At 34.3% G+C, this 19,225-nt stretch overlaps 1 protein-coding gene, 1 long non-coding RNA gene and 1 pseudogene across 3 annotated transcripts; all 3 read left to right on the top strand.

The window, feature by feature from the left end:
- The first annotated feature begins 10,054 nt into the window (after positions 1 to 10,054).
- LOC112024471 (sugar transport protein 1) lies at positions 10,055 to 11,532 on the top strand. Its single transcript, XM_024057102.2, has 2 exons — positions 10,055 to 10,393; positions 10,516 to 11,532. The coding sequence occupies exons 1-2, from the start codon at positions 10,055 to 10,057 to the stop codon at positions 11,530 to 11,532; spliced, it is 1,356 nt and encodes a 451-aa protein (XP_023912870.2).
- A 440-nt stretch (positions 11,533 to 11,972) lies between these two features.
- On the top strand, positions 11,973 to 14,006 carry LOC112024472 (probable xyloglucan glycosyltransferase 5; annotated as a pseudogene).
- A 111-nt stretch (positions 14,007 to 14,117) lies between these two features.
- Positions 14,118 to 17,951, top strand: LOC112024463 (uncharacterized). Of its 2 annotated transcripts, none has more exons than XR_010632493.1 (4): positions 14,118 to 14,218; positions 15,260 to 15,313; positions 16,763 to 16,885; positions 17,520 to 17,951. It is a non-coding gene; the product is annotated as an uncharacterized LOC112024463 (long non-coding RNA). The 2 variants fall into 2 exon arrangements; XR_010632492.1 differs by having other exon boundaries at positions 15,260 to 15,410.
- Positions 17,952 to 19,225: the final 1,274 nt, after the last annotated feature.

Genomic DNA, 19,225 nt, shown 5'->3' with positions numbered 1-19,225 from the left:
CATCATTGATAATCTATCACATTTGCAGCATTCTTTTTGAAACATTTTAGGGTTTCAATTGGTTTAAATTTCTATTGGTCTCCTATTTTGGAAGCCTTGTAAGAAATGAAAAAGAAAAATACTGAAAATACTACAAAATGTTCACAATTTAATGTGATAATGATTGTAATTGATGAATTTCAACAACTTAATTAGTTCTAAAAAAAAAAACAACTTAATTTATTTGTATTTGAATTACTTTTTTAAGTGATTGGTGATATGTCATTTAAACTTGTAGTAAAATTTGTGGTATTTTTAGCATCACTCTTTAAAAAAAAAAGTACCAATTATTTAAATGGTATATTTTTATAAAATTTTGGGCCTCTTACATAAGGAAATGGGGCCTTTTTTTAGTAGGGAATTTTTTTTTTTTTTTTTGTGGGGCCTTGGGCCATACATACATACATACATACATACATACATATATATATATATATATATCTTAAACCAGCTCAACTTTTAAGATCAAACTGTAAAAAGAAAATAAAATCATATTATATTCTCACAATTTAGTAAATTTTCAAGGCATATTTTTATTCATGAATCTTGTGATAGTTTAGTTTACCACCCTTTATGCTTAGTTAAAAAAATTGCTTTGTATAGGGTGATTCTGAAATTAATCTGGTCCCTCATGATGGTGATAGCACCCAATCACAGGTATCATGACCTCTAAACTTATGGTAATTATCTTATGTAATTGAGTTTTTCACTTTTTCGTGTGCATGTAGTATAAATTCCCTGTTAAATATATAACACTCAAGTTATGTTTATATAATTTTATTTTTTTTTCTAACTTCATTGTTATTTATAGGATAGTGCCCCACCGGCTACATCCAGGCCATTATTTATTTTTCTGAGAAGATCCAGGCCATTATTGTTTGGCTATGATAGGTATTATCACAAAATCATTTTGTTCTTTTATATATATAATACCTATTCTCCGTACAAGTGCAATTACTAATATTGTAGAGAAACCATGCACTCATACGAATGATATTTAAAAATAAAATATAAAACGATCTCATTTGTATTTTTATGAATAGGTCACAATGCTTGATCAAGTGCCAGCTGTTTGCAATTTCAATCATGGGAGGGATGGTAGCTGGATATTGTCTACAAATTGGAGGTATGTTTTAATAATATGGTTATATATATATATATATATACACATATATACATATAAGCTAGTTTCATATTATCAATATTTTAAAAAATCAATATTTTATCTTGAAGTTGCTAGCTATCAGCCTCAATAAATAAATAAATAAATATGTAAACACTAATTCATTGTGGAGCTTAGGAGCTCTCTCAATTCTTATCTAAACTTGGTTTGTCTATATAGTATTAGGTTCTCATCATCTTATTGAGTCTCAGTTTTCTTCTTCATCATAAAATATTTGGACGATCTTGTTCTTTCTAAGTTTTCATAGATAGTTTCTTTTTCAAGTGGGATAGGATTTGTTAAGGTTTTGGATCCTAATTTTTTCTATTGCTATGTGCCTATGTCATCATCAACATATTCATCGTGAATGAATCTTGGCTTTCAAACCTGAGTTTTGGGATTTATGATTGGTAATTCCCAAACATAGTTTATATTCTTAAACATACCTCTAGTCTTTTTGTTGTATAGGTATATGACTATCTCTCTCTCTCTCTCTCTCTATACTTTATATTTTTGATTGAGTTACAGAAGAATGAGTGCTTTGGTTAAATGAATAGAGCTAACTATTAATTAATAATGAATGGTTGGGCATTGAGCCAAAAAGTTACTGCTGAATAAATGGTTGGTGTTTTTTGGACTAAAAAAAAAATATATATATATATATATTTGAATGAATGGCTGGTATATTTGTGTTGTGGATATAATATGATGTGTTTTATTTATCACTCTATGTTTATAAGATGCAATATATAATACCTCTAGTCCTTTTTGTTGTATAGGTATATGACTCTCTCTCTCTCTCTCTCTCTCTCTGCTACACTTTATATTTTTGATTTAGTTACAGAAGAATGAGTGCTTTGGTTAAATGAATAGAGCTAACTATTAATTAATAATGAATGGTTGGGCATTGAACCAAAAAGTTACTGCTGAATAAATGGTTGGTGTTTTTTAGAATAAAATATATATATATATATATATTTGAATGAATGGCTGGTATATTTGTGTTGTGGATATAATATGATGTGTTTTATTTATCACTCTATGTTTATAAGATGCAATATATAATACTCTTGATTCTTGAAATATTTAATATATAATGTTTATAATATAATATACAATATAAAATTTATATTTGTTTTCATAAGAATATAATATATAAATTTTTTTTTTAATAAAACTTACAAACAACTTTATTAAGAATACGTAACAGATACATCATTGAGAAAAACTTGTTCTATAGAGCAAGGACTCTTTTCAATCCAAATAGAAAAGTCATCAATACATAATGCTTGTTTAGCTAGAATATGAGTAGGAACATTGCCCTTCCTACGAACATGAGAAAATTTGACGTTACGGAACTCATAGGAAGCCGCTCTAACTCCATAAATCACGAGCAATAGAGGCCAGAGCTAGTGAATTATCACAAAGAGCCCGAACCAAGATCAGTGAATCTCCTTCCAATACAAAATCTTGAATCCCAATATCTCCGGCAAATATCATCCTAGTTTCAAAGGCTTATGCTTCAATCTCGACAGCACCTAGAGGAAACTGAGACTTCTTGCTCAACCCTGCAATAAAATTCCTTTCATGATCTCAAATTACAACCCCCACACCAACTTCTCTTTGACTCTCAAATACAGCCCCATCCACATTAACCTTATACGAAGGTTCAATCGGAGGAAGCAATTTAGACTTTAAACTTGATGATCCTTCACTGGAACCTCCACCGCAGCCCAATATTCACTCAAATACTGCTGACACCATTGTAAAAGTTGTTTGCCATTTTTCCTTTTCCCACCATGGATAACATCATTCCAATTTGTCCAAAGAGTCCAAACAATAAAAATTGACAGAGCCACATACTCACTAGACCACTTTGCCTCCATTCACAAATACCAAAGAAAATCCACAAAGTTCTGAAATGCATATTGTTTAAAGATCAAATCTGATCAATTAACACCCAAAGTTCTTTCGCCTTAGGACATTCCCAGAAAAAATGGACCAATGACTCAAATTTCAAACCATACTCTTCACATGCATCATCTAAGAGAACACGTTGATGAAAATTTGCTTTTGTTGGAAGAATATTCCGAGCAGCTCTCCAAGCAAAGTGTCTTATCTTATGAGGGACATTGATCTTCCAAAGCTTCCTCCAAAATAAATGCATACTTCCCCCATCAGAAGTAGAACTAGCCTGGTCACTGCTAATATGATCCATAGCAATTTTATATGCACTTCTAACTGTAAAAAAAACCATTGGAAGTCTCACCCCAAATCTGCTTGTTATCAGTTAACCGGTTGCTTAGTGGAATCCCTTCAATTCTCTCAACTTCAAAAGGGAGGAAAATACTTGTAATCAATCCCGAGTTCTAGCTCTTATTTTCTACATCAATAAGGCCACTAACCAAAGATACCTGCAAAGAAAAGTTTATTGGAGAAATCACCTTATAAGAAGGAGAGTTTGGCAGCCATTGGTCCTCCCAAATCTAGATACTCCTCCCATTTCCCACACGCCATCCGATTCCTTTCCTTACAACTTCCTAACTTGCTAAAATACTTCTCCAACTGTAGGATGGTTGTTCCCCAAAGTGGCATGACTGAAATTACAATCCTTGAAATATTTTTCCTTAAAAGCTCTATAAACCAAAGAATTAAGAGCCATCTATAACCTCTAACCTTGTTTAGCTAGTAAAGCCAAATTAAAAGGTTTTAACAATTTATTCCCCATCACTCCACAAGATTTAGGCACACAGTTTCTCCCAACTTAACCAAGTCATTTTCTTCTCATTCTGTTTTTACCTCACCAAAAGTTACGTATCATGCTAGTCAATTCATCACATAGGTAATTAGGAATTTTAAAACAACTCATTATATAAGTTGGAGTAGCTTGTGCTACAGCCTTAATCAAAATCTCTTTGCCAGCCTTTGACAATAACTTTTCTTTCCAATTAGCCAATTTTTTTGCCAACTTCTCTTTCACTGCATTAAAAGTGTTTTTCTTGTTTCTACCCACCAAAGAAGGAAGTCCAAGATATTTTTCATATTGTTTAATAATCTCAGCCCCAAATCTTGTTTTAATTTCCTCTCAAATCTCATTGTCAATATTATTGCTAAAGAACAAAAAAAAAAAAAATTACTCTATTCAACTGCTGCCCAGAAGCATCCTTATACACCTTTAGAATTCATTAAAGTTCAGTACAATCATTCATGTTAGCCTTACAAAAAATAAGGCTATCATCTGCAAAAAATAGATGAGAAATAATAGGAGCACCACGGCAAACAACTACACCCTCCATAGAACCACGGTGAACAAATTTTTTAATTAAAGCAAATAAGCCTTCAACACATATTAAAAATAAATATGAAGCCAATGGATCCCCTTGGCGAAGCCCCCTAGAAGGGATGATATTACCACAAGGGAACCCATTAATTCTAACAGCATAAGAAACAAAGGAAATACACTGCATCATCAGTTGTCTCCAACTAGAATTAAAGCCCTATTTCTCCATAATTTTTTCCAAGCAAATCTATTCAACCCTATCATAAGCTTTACTCATATCCAACTTCAATGCCATTTACACAAATTTCCCCCCTCTTTTGGTTAATGTGATGCATAGTCTCAAAAGCCACCAAAACATTATATGTAATTAATCTTTCGTGCACAAAAGCACTCTGTGAATCACCTAAACTTTTTGGCAAAACTTTTTTGAGTCTATTAGCAAGATTTTTTTAGGCTAACTTGTAAATCACATTAGACAAACTAATAGGGCGAAATTCAGTAATCCTTTTGGGGTCCTTTATCTTTGGAACTAAGACAATATGGGTTTCATTAAACTTAGGAGGAATAATCCCAAGATTAAGGAAATCCAAAACTCTTTTAGTCACAACATTCCCAATAGTAGGCCAAAAATGTTGAAAAAACAAAGGAGGCGTAGACTTAAGAGGATATATCTGCTTGAGAACTTTATAAACCTCCACCTCATGAAATTCACTTGTTAGCATAGAGTTCATTGAGTAACTTTTGGGTCAATTGCTTCTAGTAATTCTGAAAAATCCGATGGACATGAAGACTTGAACAAGTTAGAATAATAATCAAGTACAATTCTGTCAATCTCTTTTTCTTCATCTTGCCAACAACCATTTTGATCCAACACACCTTCAATATAATTTTCTGCAACCGGTTCGAAGCTTTTGAATTAAAAATACCCAATATTTTTATCACCTTCTCAAAACCAATTCAATCCTAACCGCTGCTTCCACATCAAATCTTCTTTATCAAGCCAACAGTTTAATTTAACCAGAGTCTCCCTCATTGAAGCAATATTCTGTGGAGTAGCCACTTGCATCTCCAGCCATTGTAAATTTTTATGCAACCTGGCAATGTTATTTCCTACATGGCCAAAAACGTTTTTATTCCAAATATCAAGCTTTGTGCGACAGTGTTCCATGCATTGGAGAATTGGAAATTCCAAATCCAGCAATAAGCCCTTCTCCCAAGCCGAAATCACCACTTCTTCATAGGTATTCTCTTCTAACCACATAGCTTCAAAATGAAATAATTTTCCTTGCTCCTTCCTCTGTTTCTTGCTGAAAATTTGTAAAACTAAAGGACCATGATCTGAAGCTGATGAAGTTCTGTGAAAAAGTTTAGCTTGAGCAAATTTAATTCACCAATCACAAGTAGCAGCCGCCCTATCCAACCTTTCTCTTATTTGAGTACCATTTGCTTGTTGATATAGCCATGTAAACTTAGGACCAGAAAATCCTAGCTCACAAAGGCTACATCAACTCAATATATCTACAAAATGCTGCATTTGTTGAAAACTCCAATAACCAGTAAGTTGCTCCCCCCACCTTTTCTGATAATCCAGTAAGTTTATTAAAAACTCCAATAACCAACCAAGGCAACTGTGAAATACTACTAAGATATTTCAAACGAGACCAAGTTTCTTCTCTACAATAAAACCTTGTAAGGTGCCACCAACCAGTAGCATCTCCACTATTGACCTCAACATCAATATTCAATAGAGAATGTTTAATAACATTAACTTGAAGTTCATTCTTCCAAAAGAGAGCCAAACCTCCACTGTTTCCTACACTAGGAATAATCAAACCTTGTTTAAACCCACATCTGTCTCAAACTTTCTCCATCCAATCTCTATCAGATTTTGTTTCCTTTAAGAAAACAATGTTGGGATCTTCTATCATAATCACCTCTTTTAAGGCATTAACTGTACGATGGTTCCTACGCCCTCAATAGTTCCAACTTAGAAGACTTATTGTTCCCGGCAGAGTTGCTAAACAACCGCCGCCAATCCAAGATGAGTACCAAAAGTGCACTCAATTTAGAAGTCTCCTCTTCGATTTTTTTTTTTTTTTTTCTCTTGTTCTGCAGTTTGAAACTCACCAGAGTTTTTTCTATTAAGTTCTGCATCCACCAGCTTGACTCCAGTCCCAACACGTGAAGACTTTGAATGAATCCTAGTCCAGCTATGATTTCCTCTCTTACTCGTACAACCCTTCTTCAAAGGTGAGACTGATAAATCAGAAATTTCCTTATTTTTTGCAATAGACTTATCCTTATTCTTATCTAACTTTTTCAATGCTTTAGTAGTTCCAAACTCTTCCCCAGTCCGAGCACCTTGCACCAACTCTACGTCATTCAAAAGATACGTTTTTTCCATTTTTCCAGGGGCTGGATTATCTCCTAAAAAAATGCCATCAGTTTGCAAAAACCCCTTATCCACAGAAAGACTTTTATCCATATCCTTTAAAGTCTCCTCAAAATCCGTAACAGTTTTTCCACAGTTAGATTTTTCAGAAACTTCCCAAGTTTGCACATCAAACCGTTCAGCATCAACAATAATTGCCACCGGAGAATTTTCAGCCAACCTCAACAAAGCAGACTCACTACCCCCAACTTTCATATTCTCAGCTACACCCGGTTCAGTCAGGCTACCCATAGATTTGTCATTTACTGAAGAAATTAGAGAATTTCGAAAACAATCTCCGCCAAAACCTGCAACCTCCACTACAGACTTACGAGAGGGATTAAACTGGTTTGCTCGAAGCCAATGTCCAAATTGCTGATCTTCCAATTTCAAAGTACCTTTGCTTTGCAGCCAGAGAACACAATCCTTATCCTCATGAGTAAGCCTTCCACAGCAATAGCAAATATTAGGAAGGCCTTCATACTAAAAAGAAATCCATTCCTCTGAATCATCATCAAAAGAAAGTTTCCTTCCATAACACAATGGTTGAGAAATATCAATAGCCACTCTAACAATCAAGAAATTCCCTCCAATCATCTCAAACTGATTGCTTATTTGCTGGACTTCCTTAAGAGTTTCGCCAATTTAAAAGGCAACATTACGAGTTAAAAGACCAAATGGCAGACCATAAAATTGAACCCAGAAAAGTGACATAGTGAATTCCAAATCTTTCATAGAGCTTTTTCCACATAGCGCTGGAATGTAACAAGATGTCTGTCATAAGACCATGGAACTTCCATCAAAACCTTATCCACATCCAACTCAAGTTCAAAAGCAAACAAGAGATAATTATCACCAGCATCTCTAATGTTAAGATTCTGAGTGATACGCCATAAAGGCCTGAATGTTTTTGCCACAGCACCACATTTCTTTTAGTAAGAAATTTTGCCACAACAAGAAACTCTTTATTGCGTTTGTTTCTAGAAATAACCACACTCTTACCCTCCCTATGAGAAAGAGAAAGCTTTTTCCACTTACTAGCAAGATCATCCATAGCCTATATAATAAGTAAATCCCAAACCCCAATCCTTGAAACAAAATTAAGAACTAGGAGAACAAAATTTACAAACACAAGAGTACCCCACAAAGAAAACCTAAACCTTAAATCAAATAGTTAACTACATGGTAAACAAATAACATAGAGGGGAACCAAATACTACAATCACAAGTGTTTTTCAAACCCCACGAAGAAATTAACCACACGGAGAACAGATTTCCGCAGATGGGAACATAATACAACATACACGAGTGTTTTCCAGACCCCACAAAGAAACCTTGCCTTGAATCAATTAATTTACTACAAGGAGAACCAATTTGTACAGAAGGAAACCTACTACTACAGCGAAGGAAGTTAGGTTAGGAGAGCCAACTTACAAAGCAAAGAACTTCGTCACAGAAAAGTTTTAAATGTTAATAATTGGTTGATAAAGTTTTGAGATGTGTAAAAGATGTACACTCTCTCTAAAAAGAGAAACTGAGCTTTATTTTTTTGATTATAAAGAATTATAATACTTAAACCTTCAAAAGGGCCTAACTCTTGAAGGCTTAAGCAAAGCTTTTTAATCTCACACACACAACTGAAACTAAACAATGTGGGACAAGAGCCCCATAGAAGACCCCTGAAACTGAGCTTTATTGATAATGAATGAATTGATTACAATTTTCTTCTAATCCTATCTTATATATATACAAGTTAAAGCTAAAACAGAAAAATAACTATTTCCACATTATCAGGTAAGGTTGTTACAATCAACTTCCCACTTAATCTTACATGTGTACATAGATCAAACCATAGAACTAATAATCTGATCATAGTGTGGAATTGATTCTATCAAATCCTCTATAATCTCACGTGTCAATCCTGTTGTAACCACCCTTTTAGTCTCTTCCTGATGATGCAATATAGGCTGTGCTGCACTGGATTGCATCTGTCCTTGTGTTGTACATGACAGCACACTGCCCTGATGATGTAGTGCACTCTGTGCTGCACTTGATTGCAACTTGTCCTGATGACTGGTGCATGCCATGCACCCTGTACTCTGTTGCTGCGTTGGACTTGCAGCTTTAACAAGATGCTTGAGTTATTTTCTTAATTATAGGAGACATTGCTTTATGATAACAGTATTTAAGATTAAGAAACTACTACTCAATCATTTGTCTAAATATTGAAACTTTAGGTAGTGAATCCTGTTGAGAGGCCAAAATGCACTAGTTTACTCGTTTTGTATCGACAATTACAAAATATAATTTTCAACTATGAAACTTGTCAATTCAAAACTAAGTACCAATAGAAAACCTATGTCACAACTGTATTGAGACAAATTTATTTAATGAAATAAAATACATTTTTTCTCTTAAGATTTTGTTATACATAATTTGGCCCTGCCAAAAATATTTCTTGCTCTACCACTGCATAGAAGAAAAGTTTTCCATCTTAATGTATATGTGATTCTTCTTTCTTGAAACTTCATTCTCCAATCAGTAGTTGTATTTTCCAAGTTCTCCTAGCTCTATCTTCTCCTAGGCTTTTCCTAGACCGTTGTTTATAATTCTCATAAGTAGTGCTAGAATTAGTAGGTTTTTAAGTCTTGTTTTGCAACAAACCGACACTGAGTTGGTTTTTGCTGTTTCGTTAGGGTTTTAATCACTTCTGACTCTTGGGTATAATCTATGGCTTTAATCTTCTTTGTCTCACTTAAAGTCTTTACACAAGCATCTTTAACATTTGTGTTAATTACATCATGTAGGGTAGTCAAATATCAAAGTTATAACCTTAGAACAAGCTGCTGCCTAAGAAAATCAACACAGTGTAGCACCACTATTAATCATGACTAAATAAACGGATGCTAGATAGAAGCAAAAACCTGCCTTTTTATTTTTTTTATTTCTTATGCAACATTACTGAGGCAGAAAATGACTTTCACAAAGCATAAGTCATATTTTGTCCACTCATGTGTGGTTGTTTGCTTTTTACTAAACTATTTGACTTGCATTTCCTAATTTCACTAAATATTGGAAAATAATGTTAAGCAAAATGTTTTACACTAAAAGAAAAGAAATATATATATATATATATTTGAATATGGGTTTAATATTTGCTATTTTGATTCTAGGTGCTGTTAACACGAAGGAATCACTCACACTTTTTGGCGTTTATCAAAAAATGGAATTTACAAAGACTACCAACTATTGTTCATTTTATGACAATAAACTTGATAGTTTGGTTGCATGCCTTTACCTTGCTGCTGCAATGTCAATCCTCCCTGCATTTGTATGTTCAAAGCTATATGGTAGAAAGCTATTGGTTGCTATTGGCTTTGGACTCGTGTTGGTGGGATCCATACTCTCATTAGTAAAGAACCTTCCTACCCTATTTATTGGTCGAATCATCTGTGGTCTTGGAGTAGGATGTATTCTACAGGTACTACATCTTATTTTAGAATTTTAAAAATTAACTTATATGATGTTTGTGTATGATTATAAGAAAATGATTTTTTCATGAATGTTAACGTGATGTATGTAAACTATTACATTCTATTGTAGGTTCTTCCTGTCTATATTTCAGAATCTGCTCCAGCTAAGTTTGCAGAGTCCTTAGCTACTAAATTTGACTATGGTGTTAACTTTGGCGGATTTGTTGTGGCATCAACCATAAACTATTTATTGGCAGAGACTGAGTCAGGGTGGAGGTGGTCTTTTGGTCTTTCAGGAGCCTTAGCTCTTGCATCATTGAGGCTATGTGCTACAATTCCTGAGAGTCCACAATATTTTATTGAGATGAAAGACATTGAAAGAGCTAAAAATGCCTTTGAAAGGACTAGAGGTAGAGTAATAGTTGCTGAATTTGACAACTTGGTAGCAGAGGGTGAGGGAGTTTATTATTCCTTGGCTCAATCCCTTAGATTAGAGTATATGCCATATCTATTTATTGCATGTGTACGAGAGGTTTTCATGCAAATGACGGGAATGTTTGCCATAAACTTCTTCGCCCCAGTATTTTTAACATCTGTTGGTGTGTCTACCTCTACTTCCTATATTTCATCCATGGCAGTTGGGTACACAAATTTCATTATGGTAATTTTGGGGGCTAAGTTATTTGGTCGATACAAAAGACGGGTAGTGTTACGATCTTCTGCATCTGTGATGGCCTTCACATTATTTATGATATTTGGTCTATTGAGATTGAATGACTATAGTGTGGTGTACTTCGAAGTGGATGTTGCTGTTGCCATCTCTGTTTACATGTTTTTCTATGTGGGTGCATATTCTGTGATCAGTGGACCCCTAGGATGGCTTAGTGTTCCTTTACCTCGGAGAGCTAAGAGTATGGGATCTGTTTTGACATTGACAATTTCCATGTTACTCGTGAGCTTAATGGCCTACATGTCAGTGCCCGTTGGATGCGCCTACAAGGAATATATTGTTCTTCTTTTTGCCATACATGCTCTAGCGATGGAAGCCTTCATTAACATTTTGGTTCCAGAAACAAGAAACATAAGTGAAGAAGAAATGAATGCGAAAGCATGGGGAACACACCGATTTTGGAAGAAGTGCATATGATGAAGCCTGAAGCCTGAAGCCTGAAACCTGAAGCCAGCCTTGCTATATTTATATATGCTAGTTTTACTTTTTCTCTAGTTCTTCTGTATAAATAGTTTGGTTCTTCTAACATTATAAGACTACTCTTCTCTTTTATGTAAACAGTATTTCTTCTAATTTTCTCCTAAATTTGAATGGAAATTCTGTTTCTTTGTGGTTAGGCTGGGAACTGTGTACTTGTGTTTCTCAATATTGGATCTAAGTTTTGTAGAATTGTTAAAAATGTTAAGGTTTTAAGGGATTGGTTCTTGTATGGTGGACTTTGCGTGCTTTGTTTTAATGGAGTTGTTTGTGCACTTGTGTCTGAATTCTGTACACTTGAGAGGTAAATATGGCTCCATTAATAGATTTTTGTAGTTAGCCAAAAAAGTGTAAAAGGAAGGGTAATCCAGTAGTAGTAAGTAGTAGCCATGGAGAACCACAATTACTCTGTACTAGATATGAATGGTTCTGAGGCTGCATTCCAACTGGTTGATAAGGATAGGGGAAAGAATGCAAAACAATTGACATGGATTTTGCTTCTAAAGGCACATCAAGCTGTCGGTTCCATTGCTTGGCTCGGAAATGGTCTTTGGACATTGCTTGGTGTCATTCAGAATAAATTGATATTTGGCCAAGGAGTTACAATGGAGAATGAGAAATTGATATTCTAGCATTCTTAGTGATGGCCTTGACATTTCTGGCAGTTGAAGTGGCTGCCCACTTGAAAGGTTGGCATTATTTCCAGAACCATAATTTGCATATCCCACAAACTTCGGAGATACGAGGATGGTTTAACATGATCTATGCTGGGTGGTTGAAGATTCGTGCTGATTATATTGTGCCTCCAATTCAATTTCTCTCTAGCTCTTGTATTACTCTCTTCATAATCCAGACTGCAGTATGTTGCAGTGTTTACGTTACTTCAGACGATTTGGAAGGTTCGGGATGCAATTATCCTATGGTTCTTGTTCAAATTCCTATGTGTAATGAGAGAGAAGAAAGTGCCTCAATGCTTCCTGATTTATGTGTTCTGTATGACCTACTTGTGACATGTATTGTTTTTCAATTATATCAACTTGTTTTTAGTTCAATAGGTTACATTTTGGCACTCTTCTGTTTGACTGAATCATCATTAATAGTAGAAAATGGTATGAAGTTATAAAAACTGCTGTACTAATTTCCACAGGCTATTCACAATGTTAGTGATAATGACTTTGTTATCAACACCTTTAGATATATGAAAAATCTATTTCAGCAGTCTGCCAACTTGATTGACCTAAAGACAGAATTCTGGTCCAAGTTCTGTATGACTCTGATGATGAGAACATTCAGTGGCTAATTAAGGGAGAGGTCTCCAAGTGTAGCCAAAAGGGTGTCAACATTATCTACAGGCATTGATTGGTTAGAACGGGTTACAAAGCAGGAAATCTCAAGTCAGCAATGAATTGTGATTATGTGAAGGATTATGAATTTGTTGCAATCTTTGATGCTGATTTTCAACCAAATCCAGATTTCCTTAAGCAGACAGTTCCACGTTTTAAGGTGTCTGAAACACATTTAGCTCACTCTTGCTAGTTTTTAGCCAATTTATTTTTCCATGGGACTAATTTGTTTCTATCACTTGTTTGCAGTATACTCCTGAGCTGGGTTTGGTTCAGGCTAGGTGGGCCCTTTTTAACTTGTTGACACGCCTCCAAAACGTTAACATGTGCTTCCACTTTGAGGTGGAGCAGCAGGTTAATGGTGTCTACCTTAATTTCTTTGGCTTCAATGGTACTGCTGGAGTTTGGAGAATCAAAGCACTAGGCGAATCTGGAGGCTGGCTTGAGCAGACAACTGTAGAGGATATGGATATAGCAGTCCGTGCCTATCTCAATGGTTGGAAATTCATCTTCCTTGATGATGTGAAGGTAACCCCGGATTATACAGTTCTGTACTTCTCTACAATTCAAGCTAAGCACATAATTTCCATTGCCTTTTGGTGATCCTGCAATCACGATGACAATTAGGAATGTGGAGGTTTTTATAGCTGAGAAAGTAAAAATTTCTAAAGACATAAATTCATGATTACTTTGGGATTTCATAAGTATTCATGTTTCTCACTGTAACACATTCAATATTCCTTTTGAAGTCAAAGCTTTTTCTCCCTTTCATTTTACAATTTTACAAATTTGATGATGCCTCAAATTTTAAAAGCTCATTTTTAGGTCCTTTGTGAACTTCCGGAGTCTTATGAAGCTGACAGAAAACAGCAACACCATTGGCATTCTGGTCCAATGCAACTGTTCCATTTGTGCCTTCCTGCCATCATAACTTCCAGGGTAGCTCTTGCTCTAATTCTCTTCCTTTTTTTTTTTCTTTTTTTTTTTTTCCATTGCAATGGTAAAATTCTGTTAGTGTACTCTACATTGGAGCTGTACAAGGATTTTCAGAAATACTGTACATCTTATTAGGAGTCCAATGTCCTTGTTATAAGACTTGGGCTAAAAAGCTTTCAATAAGGGGGACTAGTAAAACCCAAGCCCAATAACCTCTTAAAAAACACACACATCCTTTCCTCGTCACTCATTCCTATAGCAAGTGGTGAGAAAGAAAAAAAAAAAAAAAAAACACTACCTTGGGAAGAAAAGATCCTACGACTTTCGGCCAACCAATAAATTTTAAGGTAAGATCCATATTTCTAACAAATTAATCATAGAAAAGGAGAATGGTTTGATTATGATTATTATGAGTTGATTATGAAGTGTTTGGATTAGTTAAAAAGTTTAGTGGGTTCAAAATAAAAATATACCAAATTTATGCTTAGATTGCTTGGATTGGCGTTGAGAAAACTAGAAAAAACTAGAGCTCTTTTTTTTTTTTTCTTTTTTTTTTTTTTTTTTGAGTTATGTTGCTGTAATGTGTCTGGGAAATAAGGATTTTAAGCCTTCCATGAGATTGTTGAAACCAAAAGTCCATAGTTTTAGACATACATTTTGGCCGTAGTAGCTTTTTAGTTGGGATATGAGTAACTTTCGAATGTTTTTCATTATGATATAAAAACAAGGTTATTTTACTCCTTTTAAAGCTGGCCAACAATTCTCAAAATGGGTCTCTAAGATATCGAAAAATTAGTGTGTTCAAGATGAAAGCTTGGGAATTCAAAAACAGTATCTGGCACTTATTTGTGGAGTATAAAATGATGTTTACTGAGAAGTTTGGTAATTTTAAAATTATATTTATTTGGAGTTCGTAAGAATCGGGTTTTAGGCTTAGAAAGGTCTTGTGTTTAGTGCAATATTGGTAAAGCAATTTTGTAAAATCAAAATAAGCCATAGAAACTGTATTTGAACTCCTAAAACACATTCTGAGACTTTATTTGGGTGGTCTTTAGAGCTGGGGTTAGAGGGGTTTGATGGGAGCTTATTTTGGAAGCTTAAAGATCGTTTAACTTCATATTTAAAAAATTGGGTTTTCATGTCATTTAGGGTAATCATGTAGTTAAGAAAGAGGTTTTTGATGGACTAAAAGTGGAGTCTGAGTACTGCTTTGGATCTTTTTCGGGGTTGTCTTAATGGGTTTGAAGGGTTAAGCACATATAAGTAAGCATTTATATCATATACTTATGAATAGATGTGTTTCTATTTTTCTATCGATTTAATTTCCCATCAGTAGAGCTAGTTTTAGTCTTGTGTCGTTTTAATAGGGTTGTGCTATTGTTCATTAGGTTCAAGTTGGCATCGCTTGGCGCACTCGAGTTGGACTTGGTAGGCCTTGTGAGGTAACTGGGAAGCAGAATTTGCTTAATTGGGATTTCCTTAAAACAGCAATAGTTATTTTCAAACTCATTGTTTTGTAAGGAAATAGGAGAGCTACTTGTAAGTATCTTGTTATGACATGTGGAAGATTTTAATAATTATACATTTTACAAAGAATGCTTGTGGGGTGAGCTAAATTTTAACATGTATATGAATGTCTTCGATGAGGCTTGTTGTTGTTCTATATGAACGTCTTCAATGAGGCATTTTAAGTGTGTACATGTTTTTAGAATCTTATTGTTCAAATTGCATTTGATTTGTTATGAGGAATTTATTGCTCATTTTACTCATGATGTCTTGAGAAATTATCAAAGTTGGCGATTATGAATACTTTGTTCATGATTTTTTGGCTGTGCGATTATGAATTTTTTTGGTTCAAAAGAAATTCTCTTTTTTTTTCTCTTTTTTTTTTTTACTTATCAAAAAAAAAAAGAGAAAAAAATAGAGAAAAGTCAATGAGTTCTATCTCAAATGGTGCCTCATTTCTACATAAGAGAGTGTATCCCATTCCCATGGTTGTGTGTAAACTTACCCCAAAAAAACTCAAATTTGCATTAGCTGTGTATATTGAGGTGAAGTTTATGTTCTTTTGAGTGTTTTAATCGAGAATATTATCTCATTGTGGTGCACTATTTTCATCAGGTGGCCATGTAGAAAATTAGCCTCTTGGCCATTTGATAGCTGTTTCCTGTTAGACTGTGGGAGTTACTGACTCCAGGTTCATATTGTTACCCATGTGGATGTTGGTTGACAGATAGTTCAGCAATCATCACATGCACCTGTACTATCATAAATAAGGAATTATATTACCATTAGTTGAAAATCTTGTTTAGTCAATGAAAAAGCAATTGTGATGGGTTATCTTATTTATTGATATGTACAGTTAAACAATTAGTTTTTTTTTTTTCTTTTTCAAGCGATTGTTGGCTCTACATTATATAGTTTTTAATTGTGTTTTTTCTAATGTGGACAGATGTGTGATTATTTTTTTCTTTCTTCATCACTGATAATTTTTTATCAGTGATTTACTCCCCGGGAGTGGGTCCAAAGGGCCCTTCCACCTCTTTAAAAGAAAAAAAACTGATAATTTATTTGTCCTTGTTAGTTATAGCTTCTGGCAACATTTGGCACAAATAGTTTCTAGATTATATGGATTCCTTGAGCTTCATTAGTAGCTGATTTTCTTTTCTTGTTCATGTTTTTTTTTTTTTTTTTTTTGTTCCCTATTGTATACAGCCTGTGTACTTGGGCAGTGCTTTTCTCTTTTTAATTTTTAATGAATTTATTTACTTATCCCAAAAAAAAAAAGAGATGATACAAATATTTTAATTCTGCTTGGATGAAGAAATGTGTAATAGGAGATAAAATGAGGTAAACTGCATGATTCTGTTGGTGATGATAGAAAATTCCAGCTATGATGCAGTGAGAGGTTGTCTGGAAGTGGACCTTAAACATTATAATGTCTTCAACAAGAGTGCATTGCATGGGCTTGATGATAATGGAGTTCAGAAACAAAGCACTGATTTTGTAGACAGGTACTAGTTGACTTAGATTTGTTCAAAAAGAAGTGTTTCACGCAAATATTCAGTTTCATACACTTGTTTTAGATGGAGACAACCTTACCTATCAATTGGGCAGAGCCTACTGACAATAAAGTGGGTGAGGTTGGGGTAGATCTAAGGTTTGGTTGTCAATGACGCTGAACTTAGCCTTATTAATTCAGCCATGTATACTAGCTACTTTATTTTGGGGGAAGGGAGGGTAGTTGGTGCGTCTTGCTCTCAACCGTGTGTGTGTCAAGTATGCTTTGAGGCAATCCTGGTTCATATTTTTTTTGTTTGAATGATAACTTTGTAAAGGTACATTTCCATATCTTGAATGTTGATGCTTGTAGTCTAGCCAGTACTTCTGCTGTTATGCCTTAATAATTTCATCACCATATCTATGAGGACTTTAGTGTGATTTTGGGTCTCTTAAAAACCAAAACAGGACACATTTTAAATTTTCTATTTTTGCTATGTGAAGGTTCTTGGAAGAGGGACACTAATAATCTGCATTAAATTAAAGGAACATGTATATCTAATGATGATAACATTTTACTCTTTTGTATTGGATGAATTCAACCCCACCAATTTATTAGAAAACAAGTACATTGGAAATTTTTCCCAGTGCAGAGAAATGGCAAAAGGTCTCATATGGGCAACAGCAGAGGATTTGTTGAGGAATAGAGGACGAGTTTTCTCTCTTTATCGCCAGATATTGCGGAGCATCAACTCCCCAAATCTTCCACTCACTTCTGCAGCAAGATTGTCTAAGAAAGCAGAGGTTTGTGCTATCTTCCTGTTGGCTTCTGAAGAGACATCCCTGCATAACATTGAAGACCTTATTGACACTCTTGAGTACTGTCTTTCCCTTCTAAGAAAAGGCGAAATCCCCAAATACATACAATGAGTAAATCATGTCTCTCTCTCTCTTTGTTCAGTGGTTGAATCTCACGTAACCTATGCAAGATACACATGGAACAAACTCATTTTGATGAACTACTTTGATGTGACTTCTTATTTTATGAAATAAAAACTTTAGTCCTTTGTTTGTGATGCACGAATGTATGTTTCTCGTGCACCCATCTATGACCATAAGTTAGCCAATTAATTCTCAAAAGCCCTCTTTTAGTTCCAAATTAATTAATTTATTGATAAATAACGTACTTTATTGAAAAGGAAAAACACTGTATACAGGGAGTATACTAGAGACCATCATACTCATAAATGTAAATTACAATGATCAATAAAATCTAAAAGAGAAGTGAAGGAAAAGGAACCCAAAGATGGCAGCCAATGGAATAATAAAATTCTGAAAAAACAACTTCAAATCAGGAATGGTCCTTTCATGGTCCTCAAAACTTCTAGCACTACGTTCCTATAAACACCAAATTAAGTAATGAGGAACTGCTTCCCAAAACGAACTTGCCAAGAAAATAACATATCCAAAACTCTTAGCGGCATAACCCACTGAACACCAAATAAATTGAAAACCGTATTCCACAATTTTGAAGCTAAAGGGCAAGGAAGCAAAAGGTGATCCGCAGACTCCTCAAGAATTTTGCATATTTAACACCAATCTATCATTATAATGTCTTTGGGAAAACAATAGTTCCAAATTTATGTAAGTGGATTCATCATATATCTTTGGGAAAACAATATTTTTGTGCTTCTCTTTCCATCTTGTCTATCTGTGAGAAACATTGCTTATATAATATGGTTTATATTGATTTTGTGTTTGGGATAATCGTTCATTGTGGAGAAATCAGAAAATCACTTCCTATATGCGATTGACTATCCGTTTTAGAAAATGAATAAAAATAATGAACTAATGCATTGTTCAATACGATGACTCTCGCCTCAATGGTAATGCCAACATATGTCCTCTGATGCACAATGAAGCTTGTGAGGAATTTCAACCAGGTCTTTTATATAAATATAAGTGACATGATCAGAAGAATTATCATCTCCATTCAGCTTTTCATATTATAATGTGGAAGAGAAATAAAAATAATGTGAGATGTGATTTGGAATAAAATTTATAACTCTAGGTCAACTAAACAACTTGTGATGACGAGATTGCAACACAGAGGTTATCTTATGCCTTTTTTTTTTTTTGGTGATAATTGAAGGTTATCTTATCTTTTTTAGTAAAAAGAAAGAAGTATCAAGAAATGGATTAGTGACTTCATTCATTTATAATTGAACATGTGAATATTTGGAGGCAAAATTTGCATATCTTAAAAATATCTTTTGGTCAATATATTTTCTTTTGTATGCAGAAATTTGTTTTAATTGCATAGATCCATATCCGATACCTTCAATATTATGCTA

Source organism: Quercus suber, unplaced genomic scaffold (assembly GCF_002906115.3).
Source record: "Quercus suber isolate HL8 unplaced genomic scaffold, Cork oak 2.0 scaffold_292, whole genome shotgun sequence".
In the NCBI taxonomy this organism is placed as follows: Eukaryota; Viridiplantae; Streptophyta; class Magnoliopsida; order Fagales; family Fagaceae; genus Quercus; species Quercus suber.
This window is presented reverse-complemented; position numbering and strand designations above follow the sequence as displayed.

Bases quoted from the DNA above. Each gene is read 5' to 3' on its own strand.
- LOC112024471 (XM_024057102.2), top strand. From the start codon at position 10,055: ATGGGTTTAATATTTGCTATTTTGATTCTAGGTGCTGTTAACACGAAG. The intron at 10,394-10,515 runs GTACTACATCTT...ATTCTATTGTAG, and splicing joins GAGTAGGATGTATTCTACAG to GTTCTTCCTGTCTATATTTC.